The sequence below is a fragment of the Temnothorax curvispinosus genome, unplaced genomic scaffold (assembly GCF_003070985.1).
Source record: "Temnothorax curvispinosus isolate PA1 unplaced genomic scaffold, ASM307098v1 QBEX01006657.1, whole genome shotgun sequence".
In the NCBI taxonomy this organism is placed as follows: Eukaryota; Metazoa; Arthropoda; class Insecta; order Hymenoptera; family Formicidae; genus Temnothorax; species Temnothorax curvispinosus.
This window is the reverse complement of record NW_020216437.1, coordinates 1,661,003-1,676,568: the sequence shown is the minus strand read 5'-3', so window position 1 is coordinate 1,676,568 and position 15,566 is coordinate 1,661,003. Positions and strand designations below refer to the sequence as shown.

General features: G+C 47.3%; 2 protein-coding genes across 3 annotated transcripts in view; one reads left to right on the top strand and one right to left on the bottom strand.

The window, feature by feature from the left end:
• Window positions 1–15,566, top strand: part of LOC112456196 — a 174,776-nt gene that overhangs the window by 101,863 nt on the left and 57,347 nt on the right. The window contains exon 5 of the mRNA XM_025018595.1: window positions 10,063–10,110. The gene's annotated coding sequence lies outside the window, so the exon portion shown is untranslated. The remainder of the gene's footprint in view (window positions 1–10,062; window positions 10,111–15,566) is intronic.
• LOC112456193 (transcription factor Sp9) overlaps window positions 1–15,566 on the bottom strand; it is a 77,556-nt gene that overhangs the window by 44,851 nt on the left and 17,139 nt on the right. For both annotated transcript variants that reach the window (XM_025018592.1, XM_025018591.1), the window contains exon 2: window positions 6,319–6,321. Coding sequence is in view for 1 of the 2 variants with exons in the window: in XM_025018591.1 (XP_024874359.1) it covers window positions 6,319–6,321 (3 nt within the window). In the remaining variant the exon portion in view is untranslated. The remainder of the gene's footprint in view (window positions 1–6,318; window positions 6,322–15,566) is intronic.

Sequence of the window (15,566 nt, the reverse complement as noted above, 5' to 3'; positions counted from 1 at the left end):
CTTCTCTTTCTCCTCTTTCTTTTCTACCACGCGTGCGATCGATCGTCGATAAATTATCGCGCCCCCTCGCGAAATCCTTTATTTGTCATCACGGTGATCACGGCGAAGTGTCTGCTAAGCGTGTAACGTGATCTGGGATCACGCTACACCTGCTGGCTCGTCCTGCGCTCAGACTCGGTGGGCGAGCGATCGACGCTGCGAAGTCTAGGCGCGAAGGGTACAGTCTGTCTAATATGTGTGTGACAGGGCTTTAAAATAAGTTATATTAATGATCTGTTGCTAATAATATAGAAGTAACAACAACGTACATTGTTCCTAGACACAGAGCCTTCGTAAACACCTCAGGCATGTATAAGCATGTATAAGCTCGATATCGATTATTCGCCAGCGCCAGTTTATCGCGATGCCGATATATACGGTACAACGCTTCCGTAAGCGACAGTCACATATATCCTCGAGCAGCGGAGTTTCCTACATTTCTCTCTTTCCCCCCTTTTTTTTCTCTCGACTGGTTTCCTACGCCGAGTGACGGACCGCCGACTTCCTCGACTGCGATCCCATCGAAGACCCATCCCGAGCGATCTGGGGCGTCTGTTAATCTCAATAACGCCGGGCGCCCGAACGGAAGCGCGGGCTCGTAAAACGCGCGCGGAATGCCGTCGTTCCCTTCGTCCTTTCTTCCCGGATTCATCCGTTTCCTCGGAGTCGATCGGTCCACCGCGCGCCGCGCGCGCGACTCGCTTCGTCTCCACGGACGGGATGCTGCGGACTTTCTCCGAGATGCAACCGACCGTTATGCAGACGAAGCAGGCCGCGTCGCGTCGGTCCTCCCGGCGCGTGTTGGCAAGAGTCTCGTAGTCGCATACATAATTCATACAATTAGCGGGCGTGTCCGTCGGCTCGGGCCAGAGCTTACGTCGCACTTACACGCTCGACACCAGATTGGGAAGAACCCCCAGCGGGACTCCGTGGCAGGGGCCCCGCGTGGATCTCCGACTCGTGTGTCGTCCACAATGGAAAAGAGAGATACATTGCGCTTTAAGATGTGGCATACGGCATACGATTTCCTCTTCGAAATGACGACGCTGTCAGAATTACAATCCGTCTCGTTACGGAAGTGAAAATACCGTTCGATTAAAAAAAAAAAATGTCAAAATGAGGTAGAATGACGAAGGAAACCGAATGTCGTTATGTTGTTCTGTGTCGCATCTGTGTTTGTCGACAAACGCGAAAAAAAACTGTCGTTATCGTTACGACATACGCGATGAGTCTAAATGACACGTTTTCTTCTCTATACGAAGATTATAATAATGATTGTCATATAAAAACGGCGTAAGACCGTAGGAAGAAAGAGAGTAAGAAATTAGGTTGCAGATATCAGCGTCGCGATCAGGTACGCTGAATTTTATGCTCGACGAGTACTACCCTAATTATAATGCAATAAAGTAGACGCGCGGTCGTCATTATCGGAGCGCTCATCTCACCGGCGCTCATTACGAGGTTGTGGTAAATTGGCTGCCTCTCGCACGTGATAAATATTGATGTATAATTGTATTACTACATACGTTTACAATACACTCGTTAACTGTCGAAACGATTCGAGCGTGCAGCGCCTAACGCGATCATCGATCCGAAACGTAACGTTGTAGTTTCGCGTTCGACGGCAAAGTAACAAATATAACAAGGATATATTCATTAGTGATTATCCGCTGATGAATTTTCTCGTCTTGTTAGTCGCGTTAGTATCCGCATGATTGATACAATCTTGTCTTTCCAAACTTGTAAAAATAACTACATAAAACATTTTTTTTTCCGAACAATAGAGATAAAATTGAAATACGGTGGAAGATAAAAGTGGAACGGTTCTGCAATTAGGAGCGCCGAATTAATGTGAATCACAGAGCGAGATTGGAATTGCCATTGTTGAATCGAGTAATTGACAGGCACAATTGACAAATCGCGTTTGCGTTACATTACGTTATACGAGCGCGAGTTTTAAATTTCAAAGTTATCGCCCGCGTTTTGTTTCGCGAGAGCAAATGTCATGGCTGTCGAGTGACAACTATATCGATGCGCGAAGATCAATATTGCGATGTCGGGACTAATAAGCGCGGTTTTATCCGTACGTGTGTAGGAATACGTGCCGCACGCTGGCTGGCTGCATTCGTCGGCGATGCCGCGCGCACCAAGCGGCGCGACGACTCCTCGTACTCGTCAACCGGCGCCTGCTCTGTAATTGCGATTCGCGCACTGTAATAATTATTACCCTCGGCCTGTCATCAGCGGCGACGTCTATGCGCGAGTATGCTTGTCGTCGTCGTCGTCGTCGTCGTCGCCGCTGAGCTTTCGAAAGAAGGCTAGCAAAAATAACTCGTCGACTCTTTATATGTCAATGAGAAACTCGTGCAACGTAAGGGAGAAAGAAAGAAAACTCATTAGGGGTGTATTGTGTCGTTTTATAATCGGGCTAAAGAACGAATTGCTGAAGGGGAGCTCCTCGATATTCGAGAGTCTGGATTATCATTAGCAGATACGATTGCAACATCAAAGGCACCTTAATCGGATTAAATTTGTATAACTATAATTTTATAGTTCGCGATGAGATACAAATATCAATTGAATCTTGTTGAATACCACATAATAGTAGCTTTCAAGAAACACCCTTGTAACGCAAAATTCTCGTCGTCCGCGTCGGAACATTGCGTCAGGCAGGAAAGGGAGATGTAGAAAGTTGTTAAAAAAAAATCAGCGTGACCGATTGAGGTCGTGTATGCAGGGATATATCCGAAGAAGAATATACGAGAGAAAAGCCGATGAGGAACAGACCGGAGAATGAATGGACTCGGTAACGTTATACGTGGACCAGTAATTATGACTCCTCTAATCACCGACAATTACTGCAGTTACCGGGCTCGCGGCGTTATCTCGACCGGTCCATCTCGCGCCGCGTTGGAAGAGCACGGGGGAAGACGGGGAAAGAGCAGGGTAGAAACGTCAGAGAATTAACAGGATGAGTGTGAGGGATGGATTGTACCCGGTGGCTCGATTACAAAGAAAAAAACTATTCGATCGATACTTTTTCAGACGCGCTTCACTCGTAGTTCAGAGTCTAAAGTTCATCATCAGAAATAGCAGTCTCGTCGACAAATTCAACTAATTCGGTATAGGTACGGTATAGTTGTATCGCGTATAAAATCGCAACGCATCTCGTCGCGCGAGAGAACGGAAGGACGACGAATCGTCGTTCGGTCGCGTAGGTTTCGCCGTCACGATGGATTTTAATACGTTTTCGCCAGTCATCCCTCTCTCCCGCCTCCCGCCCCCCCAACCCCGGCGTATCATCCCGTTACGTCGTCGGCGGCCGAGGTCGATATCAGATCGCCACGCTTCGACGTCGGCTATGTAATTCGCCGGAGCGAATACGCGCCGTCTGGTTCCGAGCGAGAAGAACGCGCGGGACGTCGCGCAGGGCGATGCACGTGAGGAAGGGGGAGGGGGGGATATTCAAATGGCCCTACTCTTGTATGGAAATGCGCGAGATGTAAAGATGACGGTGGGATACGAGCCCCGTCGCGGGGATATTACCAGTCGTTAGCGCGACAAGCCAGCCACGATAACGCTCCTCGAGGCCGTCCTCCTTGAACTCCGTGTGGCTTTTAAGGTCCTCACCGCGCGCGAGCCGACGTCGATGATTGATAATGAGAACGATGCGAGGGGCAAGCTGTTTAAATACGGAGAGAGGAAATTATTATCCATTAATCTCGTTTACGATTTAGTTTGTACTTTCGTCGCGAGGTATGTATACGAGGGACACAGATGGGCTGTTTACGGCTCGGTTGCGAGAATGAAATGTTGATTTTTAATAGACTATTTTAACGTAACGCGCCCTTCTCTTCGCGGACGTTACCGCCGTTATAATCGCCGAACGATCGGCAGAAAGAGAACGTAGATTCTCGTAATGATGAAAAACATCACTGCAACCCCGTTGGCTCGCAACGTGTAATTTCGTGGGCCGTGCAAACGTCGAAACTTTCGCGGACCTACGAGGGAGATATATGACCGAGTACCCTCGTCACTTAAAAAATCGAGCGCGTCCGGGCGCTCGAGTCAGTTCGAAAAGGAGATTTGGACCCTACGGGCCAAAACGAGATAGTCTTGCACTCGTCGTAATAGGCAACTCGGGCGCCAAGGTGTTATTAAAAGCGGCAGAAAAGCCGCGCAACAATTAAAAAATTACTCTCACGTTCTGGCACGTGGGAACCCTCGAATAAGCTTTCGAGATTGCGTTCGCGGGCATCTCCTGAAAAGGGTGGCGTTTAGCTATTCGCCATTTCGTGTTGCGCGCGAAAGAAACAAGTATGAGAGACACTATATAGAAGATTAAATCAGAAGATTAAATCATAATACAGGCTGAACATTTTTTATTCTTGTCTAGCGACCATTGTTAGCGATTAGTGTAGACGAACGTGTGAAGCAGCTTCCATCGCGGATCAGATCTACGTACGTGTCAATAGCGTCGGTCAATTTCTGCGATAATTAGACACGATACGCGGGGATACGTGGCCATCGTATCCTCGAGAGGGTCGGCCTAATTAGCTATCGATCTTCTGGAAAGATACCCTCAGCCATAAAGTAGCCATGCCTTCTGTAATTGTACGAGTTATCCCTTGGATAAAAGTCCGGTGTACGATTGCGTTGGTCTAGCGTCTCAATTATCGATCGCAGCGATACATCTATCATCAATAACTGCGGCTCATTACGGATATCGCTCAATAAGACTATTGTCCATCGAAACACGCTTTCGTAATCGTATTACTGTTAATGAGTACACCATTGTTATTACAGGCAAAGACGAATGATATTAAGGATATGACATATATGCGATTTATCTAACGTAAGCTGTAGATATATTGTTTCGACGCAACAAAGTTGCCATATACTATATTCATGCTGGAAATCCTCTCGCTCAATTTAAAAGAGAAAGTGCGACGAAGACAGAAGAAATGTATTCTTCCATACGAGGGGGAATCTCAAAATTCCGGAGATAAAATCGCTCTCGCAATGAATAGACCTGCTCAACGTCTAAGTCCGTTTAACACAGCGATACGGACGCATTTTGAGCGGGGAACGATTGTTGATATCCACTATTCTTCAGTCCAAACGTGATTTATCGCATGAAGTGCGAGAGTTTTACAGGAGCCAGAATTGGTAAAAAGCCAAACATGATCCGGCACATTGTTACGGTAAGAGGGTAATAAGCGGCGGACCGGGTGATAATCGGGAATTCACACGATGAGTTTCCGCATCGGCGGGCGCCGCAGCCGCGGCCGCGCGGATGCCTTTCGCGGCCGAAAGAAAAATGGCAGATCAGATAGGCCCGCAGCCGTTTAGCATGCAACGATGCATTCATATCGATCGACGCATGCATATGCAACACCTCGCCGGCGCGTTACCGGTATGCATTTCGCGCGCGTGCAACGGGAAAGAGAGGAGAAGACGCCGACGCATATACATTTTACGCGTGTGTGTAGGCATGCGTTACGGCGCACCCGTTAATTACCATCACCCGCTTGCCAAAAAATTAAGGGACTGCGATAGCGTCGATCATTCCATTCCGGAATCTCGCCGATCGCGAAGTGGATGGAAACTCCGCTAGATATATCTTTCGACTTTGCGTTTACATATTTTTAATTACGATCCTGGGAAAATGTAAATATATTTCTAAACCTGAAATAATCCTTCACGAATCGTCAGGATTGTTCCGCTCTCGCAGAATCCGCTCGGAGCGATAGCGCACCTGCAACCGAGACAAAACCGGAAACGTCGCGATCCCTTGATAACGGAAATTCGTGTACCTATATACTTTCAGTACTTTCTTCAAACGCATCGAGGATGACGGATTTTGCTAATGAACGAAGTGTACCGTATCCTTTCGCTCAACATGAATATTCACGGTCTGATATATTTCCGTGCGCGTGAATATTTGCATTCTGCGAAATTGAAAGCGAGCGATATTACGATCTTATGGCGTTCTCGTATTAACGAGATCGAAACTATGAAATGCGCGAGATTGAAAACCGTACACACAGCTATGTGCGTAAAATGAGGGATTTTCGCGCAACCGGCGAATTAGCGGCTTTAGAAGATCATCAGACTCCGGCTTCTCTCTCGAATTTCTTTACGACATAATATGTACCTGCGGTAACGATAGCCAATAGTGCTTACTTGAAAGTTTCCATGCGCGTAACCAGACAGCCATCCAGTGATCAACGCTTGACGATCGCTCGCCTCGGCGAAGGAAGCATCGTGCACACTTACCGGCTGAAACAAAATAATAAAAGGACAAAATTTGGAGCAATCGGTCGTAAAAGACAATTAGCTTGTAGCTCGCTAATGATAATCCGATAATCTACAGCGGAGCAGCGTAAAAGAATTAACGATTCTAGGTCTTATTTAACTCGATATTTAACTTTTAATCCCTTCAGAGGAAAACTTTTTTAGAGTTAGAAGAAAGAGATTTAATTTTTTGTCTTATTATATTTTATTCGATTTAAATAGGAATTAAACAAAGAATAAAAGAACGAAAAGAATTAAAAATTACTGTGGTAAATACTGTTCGTTTTTCTTTTAGTCAGTACTATTAGAATTAAAACAAAAATATGTCCCTGAAGAAATTAAAGGAATCACTCCTCGTTTTTTACAGTGATGTTACAAACATTTTAAGTAAAATTCGTTAATATTTAAAAAAATCTAAATTCTTCGAGGCTCGCGTTCCTTATAAATCGCGGCAATGCAAAAGGATCGTTTAATAACTCGCCGTTCCGGTCAATCGAGATCTCGCGGTCGTGATCGACCGGAACGGTGCGCCGTTAAGTTTTTTAATCACATTGTATAAACCCATAACTTTCTATACGTCCTCATCGAGGTATGATGCGCGTATTATTATACCGGAATAACTTTATTACTGCCTGGGAAACCGGATTTTTGTAAGAGAGAGACTTTGATGATGAGAATACGAGGAAACCCCGAGCGCGAGCGGAACAAAAGCGACCTAGTTGGCGGAGTGGATCCGAAGGTTCCGATAGTATACCGATAGCTCTTCAGACTAATACCTACTTACAACTAAAGATCCGCCCGGAATCAGATAAATCCGCTTTTCTGGCTAAACTATTTAATGCCTATAGGGATCAACTTGTGTGTGTCATATATATAGAATGGGTATCGTACTCTGCACGCATCAACTTCGCCGTAAGTTTCGAATTTAAACAGTCGTTTTCCTCGTTTTTCGCCGTACCCCGTAATGCATCCTCTGAAATATTATAATTTTGCTCCTGTTGTGCCAGAATTCCATTTTGAAAAGTTGGCAACGCCGGTGCCATCGGGGACCGGCGAGGGGTGGCTCGCGCGCGTCGTCGTGCGAGGGTGTACGTGTAGGCGAGTATGTGCGCGTAAAGTGTACAGAGAGAGAGAGAGGGAGAGAGAGAGAGAGAGAGATGAAGATAGGGAGAGAGAAAGAGGGACAGAGGCGCGGCGCGATGCGCCCGGTAAGAGGAAGACGTGATCGATGCCCGTGGGATGCGAGGGCGTTCCTGGTGCGGGAGGCGCCCGAGACAAATGGACGTCGCGCGTCTACCGACCACGCCTTCCCGCGGGAGAAGAAACTCCGTTGCGTGTATGTACTCTCCCGCTTCGCCACGGATTCTCCCGGCGTCTTCGACGGGGTTCCGCGGCCGTCCGGTCGGCCGGCCGACCGCTCTACTCGCCTCGCGGTGATGACCGCCGCGCCGCGGAGAGGGGTTTTCCCTTTGAGCGTCTTCCGACCCTATCTCACTTCACGCGTCCTGGCGAACTTTGCGCGGTATCTCGCCATCGGGAATCAAGTTGGGATCAGATAAGCCGCCGATTGTGTTCCGGTAATTAATGTCAATCATGCGGTGAATGAAAGGATCGGTCTCGCGAGCTCTGATAATAATAGTCCGCTTGTGGAATATTTCGAGTTATTTTATACATAGTTGAGGCGATTATACATGTGTATTAAAGTAGAGCAAATATTTCGTGAGTTGATTACACCATATGCATCCCGTATTGCGAACTACATTGTTAGAATGTGAGGTACATAGAAAGAATCGATTCGAAAGATACATATCGGGTGCAGGGAACACTTGTCTTCTATATATAGGAGATTCGCGTTGACGAGCACGATGACTTTGCGAATACACGCGCCCGTTCCGCTCGTATTCGCGCGAGCCGCTCGTTCCGCGGCTTTTCGCTTCATACGAGAGGAGCAACGAGACCGCCGCGCCGCGCCGCGCGCACTCCCGTCACCTTTCTATAAATAATCCCGCGAGGCGAGAAAGAATCGTTGCTCGCGAAGAGGAAAAACGCATGAGCGGAGGTACGAAAGGCATTTAAATTCAAGCGAGGCAGAACGGCGTACAAACAAGGCGAGCGCCGATAAATATTCAACGAGCCTCGGGAAGTTACGTCAATCCCGGGTCTACGTGCCCCTTTCGTTTTACTCCGAGCTACGCTCGCGTTCGCCACACCGCTCGTTCCGCCGCGCCGGACGTTGCGACTGTCACGAAACGGCGCCTTCCACTGGAAAACGACCCGTGTGCACACGAGAAAGAAAGATCTTGGATTTACCGGGCGCGACGTATCGTATTCCCCGCGCGGGCAAGTTTCGGAAATGACACACGCTATCGAGTGGCAGGTATTTAAAGCCGTGCACGCGGCGTGATGCTCGGTCGGAGGCGAAGTCACGATCGGATCGCTCGTGGTGATGGTGAAAACGACGCGCGGGAGGCGTCAAGAGTCGCGTCAAGATTATCGGCGGTGGGACGACCACCCAAAGCGTCCGAGAACTATCCGACTGTGCGCGAGGAAGGGCTAACGATAGCGAAAACCTGTCCTAACAGCGGGATCCGCGAGATAAGGTGGTGAATGCAGGTGTTTAGCGGCCGTCCAGTCATCGTATTGTCATTACTTATACGACTGACATCCGCGAAGCGGTCGACGTCGTTGAACGCGCCGCGGGGGTCGGACACTCTTTTAAATTTCGAGAACACGCGCGCTCTTCGGCCAGCGTCGTTTTTGTCACGTCATCGACAGCCGAAGTGTCTCTAGCCGCGGCGCGCGGCGCTCTGGTGATCGACTATCGTCGAGATCGTGCTATATCACTCGCGGACGGGCAGGTAGACTTGCTAACATTGAATGAATTATCGCTCCAAAGAGCTATGTAGTAGAGAGACGGTCAGGGAAGAAGGTGAAAGCACGCGTACAAGTTGTTATTGTTACATAGCACATTGTTACTGAGCTTCAAGTTGACCCACGATTAGAATAATTGATTTTCATGCCTTTGACATTGTATATATATTTATAATTAGTCGCGAAACACAAGTATAATAGGATAAAGAGGGACTATTTGAGCCAAAGAAAAAACCGGATAAAAAATTTTTAAGACATCTAAAAATCTAGAAGAAGAAAAAGAAAACATGACTCACACACATACACAAAAAGGTCCTCTCCACCCTATCCTGTTATTGCGTAAAACGTATCTCTATGTAGTTCTATGCAATCTATCGAATGTCCAAGATAATCGTAACGCACAAGTAACTGGTGAACGTTGGTATAATATATATTAATCGTATATTTCAACATCGACGACGACGCAACAAAATTTGTACGGACATTAGACGTGTCGCGCGACACCTGTGCGTGGGTATGCCGTCGATGATTGATGCCGATACACGCACAATGCGCAGACATTGTCCGACAACGTGGATTGTGCCTAACTCAGCTGGAGGTAGACCCACGGTGATATAACGTAGACCTTTACGACCCGTCAAGATGTTTGTTCGACAAGGCTCTCGATCCTCTCGCGCCTCGCGTAAGATTACCTAAAGACTTTTCGGATAGGCAGCATTGTTCAGCGTAATCTCGAGTTTATCTGTTCCAAATTTAAGTGTAATCGTATCATCGTAATCGTTTCATTGTAGCAAAAAATCTCTCTTTAGATAAAAAATCATTCGATGCTAATCACTGTTCTTCTTTTGATTGCAGCTATGCAGCTATGCAACATTACGGAAATTCGGCGAGATGGCCATCAAAGTGAGTCATAAATTAATTTATAATTTTTATATAGTATATGTCATTGTTTAAAATTGCATGTTTTTAAGTATGTATTCGATGTTTACGAAATACACAATCCTTGTTAGTGTTCTTGTTATTGAAAGTCCGTGGCGATCGTGGCGCAGAAAGTTGAGCGCTACTCTTGTGAGCCGAAGATCCGAGTTCAAATCCAACCAAAGTCGCTGGATTTTATTCTATCGCCACCTCTCGGAAGGTATACTGGCAAACCCACCGAGAGTATTATCTTGCCATTTCAGAAATCAGTATCTTGCCGTTCAGAATCGGAGTTAAATTGTAGGTCTCATATATCTGTACAGATATATGCAGGGAATCTTGGAGTTCTCGATATTTTTGCAATGTTTTATTTTTTTATTTTATATTTTACTCCGAAATATTTTTTTCGTTCGATACATAGACGATACATAAGTAATATATACATATACATATGAAAAAGTATTATGGAGTATCTGTCTCTCAGCAAGATGACTCATTAACATTAGTCAACCCATTTGCCGTAGCATTATATTTATACGCTCAGAGCGTTATTGCAAACAAACGATTAAAAATCAATTCTCTAATCAAACTCCATTATCGACGAAGCGTGTCTCGTGTCACGCGTCGACTCGCACGCGCGTATACACGCGCGTAAATAAACGCGAACTCGATGCGTTGCGACCCTCTGATGCCGGACTACCACGCCCATTACGACCACGTTCGTCCGTCCGTGACGCTTTAGCAAAGACGCAGCGCTCCGCAACGCGAACACAGAAGGATAGCGCAGCTTCTCACATAGCACCGCCGCCAAAAATACGCACGCGAGGTCGTCGTGAAAAATAAGATGGGCGAGGCGCGGCGAGGGGAAGGTGTTGGAAAACATGAAAGGACGCTTTGTAAAATAAAAAGATTATGATAAAGCGAATCCCATAAAGTAACGCAACCGTGGCTTCGTTCTTTACGATCCCGCGTCACGACAGAGTCCGGACGATCGCAACATCGCGTATACATCCTCTCGTGCGTGCGTGTGCCATTACAATTCATATCTAACAGGGATCAGACACCCGCTCATTGCAGTCGGATATTAGACGAGGAATCGGCGCAGGAGATCTTAATTAACTGCAAAAACAATGGTACGCGACAAATCTTTCATAGAGCGTATAAGCGGAAAAAGGGTACGACCGCGATGAAGGCTTTTCATCTTAGCCACTCACCGGAGCGCGCAAACCACTCGCTTCGGTTTCCAGCCTCGCGGTCAGGTTTTTCACGCGTCGGCACGCGCGCGAGGGAAATCCGAGAGAGGAGCTACCGAGCGAGCGAGTGAACGGAGCGAGGGAGATAATATCGGGGGCGCGCATAACGATCGAACACCGGGAGCCTCTTCGGGGCATCCGCGCGAAGCGCGCGCGTGGTGTACACGCTATATCGGGGCAGAGGGAACGCGGAATCGGAGATCCCGGCCTCGGATGGCGATGGGGAATAATTGCGCGTTTGCGCTCGTTGCGGGAGGAGGATTCCGTGGGCCGCCTCCACGACTCCCGGTAGTAATTATCGAATCCCTCCTCTCTTCCCCCCCGCGGCCGGCCGTTGAGCCCTCCCTGTATCCCCCTCCCCCCTCCGCGTCTCTTCCCGTGTTACTTGGGTGTCTTACGAGCCGCGGAACGCTCTCCTCTCCTTCGGTCCTCTGTGTGTTATTATTCGGTGCGCTCTCGCTTGTTAGATCGGCTTCCACCGCTTCTATCGAACCTCGCCAGCATCCAGCGGCGGCGGCGGCGGAGCATCGCCGTTCGCCGCGCATCGCCCGCGCCGCGGCCGTGCCGCGGCATCGGAAGCAGCTCTGACGCGAAGATTACTGGAATTAAGGCCGTAGCCTCCGCGATTCGTGCCGACGAATCGCTGCAAACTCGCGCTTCGGGGCGACATCCGTCGCAGCGTCACCTGCCCCTTTCCCCTTCTCCCCTTCGCGACATCATAATCATTGAATTATGTGGCGTATACCGTTACGTGTTGTCGCGGATCCGAACATTCATTATTCACATTCAAGATTAATCGGCGAGATATTGTCCGTCATAAAAATATATATTAGAAATATTTCGATCTATTACACGATTACACGAGGGAAGGCGAATTATTTATTAGCCGCTAAGGGCGACATCGCGATACAGATAGGTCCAGTCTGGCTTTCGTAATGCGTTAGTGGTTAATGAATTCGAATCATTCTTAATTTCCTCGTGGCGACTGAATCGCACGTCCAAGATAGCCGTCGTCGGTTATCGTGAAAGCTCCTTCCATCGCCGATGGACAAGAGAACGTACGATGTTTTAATTGCTTAATTGGCGTGCAGAGCTCGGTGATGGAGTCGCCCATCGATTTCGCCGGAGCGACAAAGGTACTGTCCTCTCCGCCGCGAGGGCCAACCAGAGCTGCCGGTAGATCGAAATCGGCCGATGAACGACTCAATCGAGATAGCATCGTCTTTCCGGCCGGTGCAGTACATAAAGTTTCTGCCGCGAAGACGAGGCTACAACTCTTTTTCCGGACGCGATCGCGCGATTCCTCGATTAATCCGCGCCGAATTACACCTGTATACCCAGGCTGCAACGTCGTGAAATCGAAATCGTCGCGCAGATTTTTTACACCCATAAATTTGCCCATCCATTTGCTTCCTTTATGAGAGCAATGTGTCGCGCGTTCGGGGACGATATCGCTTCCGAATCGCATTAGAAACGAGATCTAAGCCCCGAGGCGCATTAGGGAGCGTGTAACCCCGAGAACTCGCGCATATACAGCTATCCCCTAATCGTGGCCGGAGTCAATATCGTCGCCACGATCAACCTCGTTGGCTGACGCTCGCTACCGCAAATGGAGTGCCTGTAAATAACGACGCCACCCCGATGTTGTGATTATATTACTTACTCGGGACAGAGAGAAGGAGAGAATGAGATACGCAGGACGCAGGAATGGGAGAAGAAATAAAGGGAAAGGAGAGAGATGGGAAGAGACAAAGAGGCACAGGGAGGGTGGTCTCTCGAGGGAGTCTGCGGTAGATTAAATCTTCGCCGGTTAGCGTTTGATTAAACCCGGGATCGGGCTGGATGTTAATGTTCGTACTAAGGCCGATTGCGTACCAACGAGATTGTCGGCTCCGGGAGTCACAACATTGTAACGGCGGCACGCATGCGATTTATTTCTCCCCCGGATGAGATTCGTGTTTAATTGGATTTTAAATTTAGGAAAGACAGGATATGTCCGTCACGCACACACGCACGCACACACATGTGCGTATTTCCAATAAAGATAATAATTTCCAATTAATTTAAATAATTAATCAAAACGTTAAGACAAAAAATATTTCTATTCAGCTACAACGTAATAATATATTAATGCAAAAGTTTTGTCATATTTGTTAAGTAAAACTAAAAACAATATTTTAACAAAATTTAATTGTAAGTAAAGACTTGCATTCTTCTTTTTTTATGTAGAGAATTTTCGATTCCTTTTTCAAAAACTTCGATTTTCTAATTTTAATTAATAGTTTATTGAAAAAATTACAAACCTTAATAAAAATCATTACCAGCTATCTTTCGTTTAGTAAAACGGATGCAGATGTGTTATCACATAAGTAAAAAAGTTGAAGTATAGAACATCTCGATACAATGTTCCATCTATCCCTTATATTACTAATTAATCATCAGTCAGTTAATAATTACGTATGAATATCTAACGGGACTTTCAAGTAATACGATCATACGTCTTTGGCAACGACTTTACTCCCTTCGTGCGTTACGAGCGATCGCGAGGCGTGCACGGACTCATTCGTAACACCTTCGACAGATTTGTTTAATTACTTAATTGCCACGCCGCGGGCAATCGATGCATCGTGCATGTACCGACGTCGCAGATGTCGAAACCCTTCGGGCAAGATGGAGATGAAATAACCGTCTTATCTGCCGGTTCTTTGAAATCAAATTAAACCACACAAGCCGGTTTTCGCTCTTTTCAAATTTTGCAATATTCTAACCGCCGTTCCGTTATATTTCTCTGGATTAAAAGAATGAAGATACGATAGAGTTTTCTTGCTTTAAACCTTAATGGACAACGATAACGTTAAAATGATATGACTCGAATCAACCCCGCTGTTCCAATTATTCTCCAACTTGCTGCTAATTTATATTATTTCTTTGTATACTGAGCATGTAAGAAAACTCATTTTGCATCGCTTATTGCCGATCACTCTATTATTATCGCGTAATAATAACTTTAATTCAACGTTGTATTCAGCAAGCGATTTTATAAAACGTCCCGAGACATTTCCGGCAAAGAGATTCGCAATATCGAATAAAAATTCCATCTGCGGCAAAAATCGAGCGAATACGTGAAGGAGGCATATCCTCGATGAAGCACGTATATGAAGAAAGAAAAAGACACCGCGCGCGGAGCGGTGCGGAGCGGCGCGGCGCGGAGGGGGCGAGGAAACGGAGGAGACTGGGTCTCGAAGCGAAGGGGCCTCACAATTAGCGCATACATCACCGCTTGAGAGGCCGCGAGAGGGTAAGAGAGGGCCCGGTACTGGCAACCTGTTATTATATACGCGGCCCGAAATACGCATGTATCATTCACGTACACACGTGGGCGCGCGAGCGCGAGCGCACGAACGGCCTGTCGTTGGATTAATTCACACGGGCCCGATCGTGAAAACGACGACGGAAAGCTACGTACGTACGACGAAAGTCGATTTACGAACGACAGGTTTGCATTTCTTATTGGCGCACCTCTGCGGTACCGCGAACGGTCCCAACGATCGAGGTCTAGCCGGTCGAAGAGACGTTCACGCGCGCGCGCGCGCGCGCACGAAAAGTCCCGCTTGTGGATTGTGACGAATCGCGCGACGGGGCCTAATGTTCTGACGCGGGCCGATTACACGATGACTTACGATCGAACAACCGGCCGACTAATGGCAAGACGAGACGAGTTTCCCTAAGGATCCGCGTAATTGATAGCTTCGTATAAATGAGCGGGCGCATGTGCGATAAGTGCGAAAGATACCGCAAAATAGTTATTAACGCGCGCCCGTCGCGAAGTAAATAATCGGTGATGCAATCGCTGCGCCCGATAGTTTGTCCGGGCACGTCGATCGTTAACCCCGCGCGACCGCTCGATGAGTTCCGAATTAACGCGCATTGGTCGCACCGCCGCGTCGCCGAGTGATGATTACAATGGCAACGATATAGCAGTTTCATTCAACGATATACAGCGCGAATGTGTTTCACAGACTGCTCTGTGTTTTATGGAAGTAATTAATCGTTCGAAGTATTTTTATACGACGTAAGATACCGATTTTCTGCCAAATTGTCCTGCATCGCGCTGTATTAGGACGATTTTTATCTCGATGACGAGAATAAAAGTCGACGATATTCGCCAGACTGATAAATAATCGATTC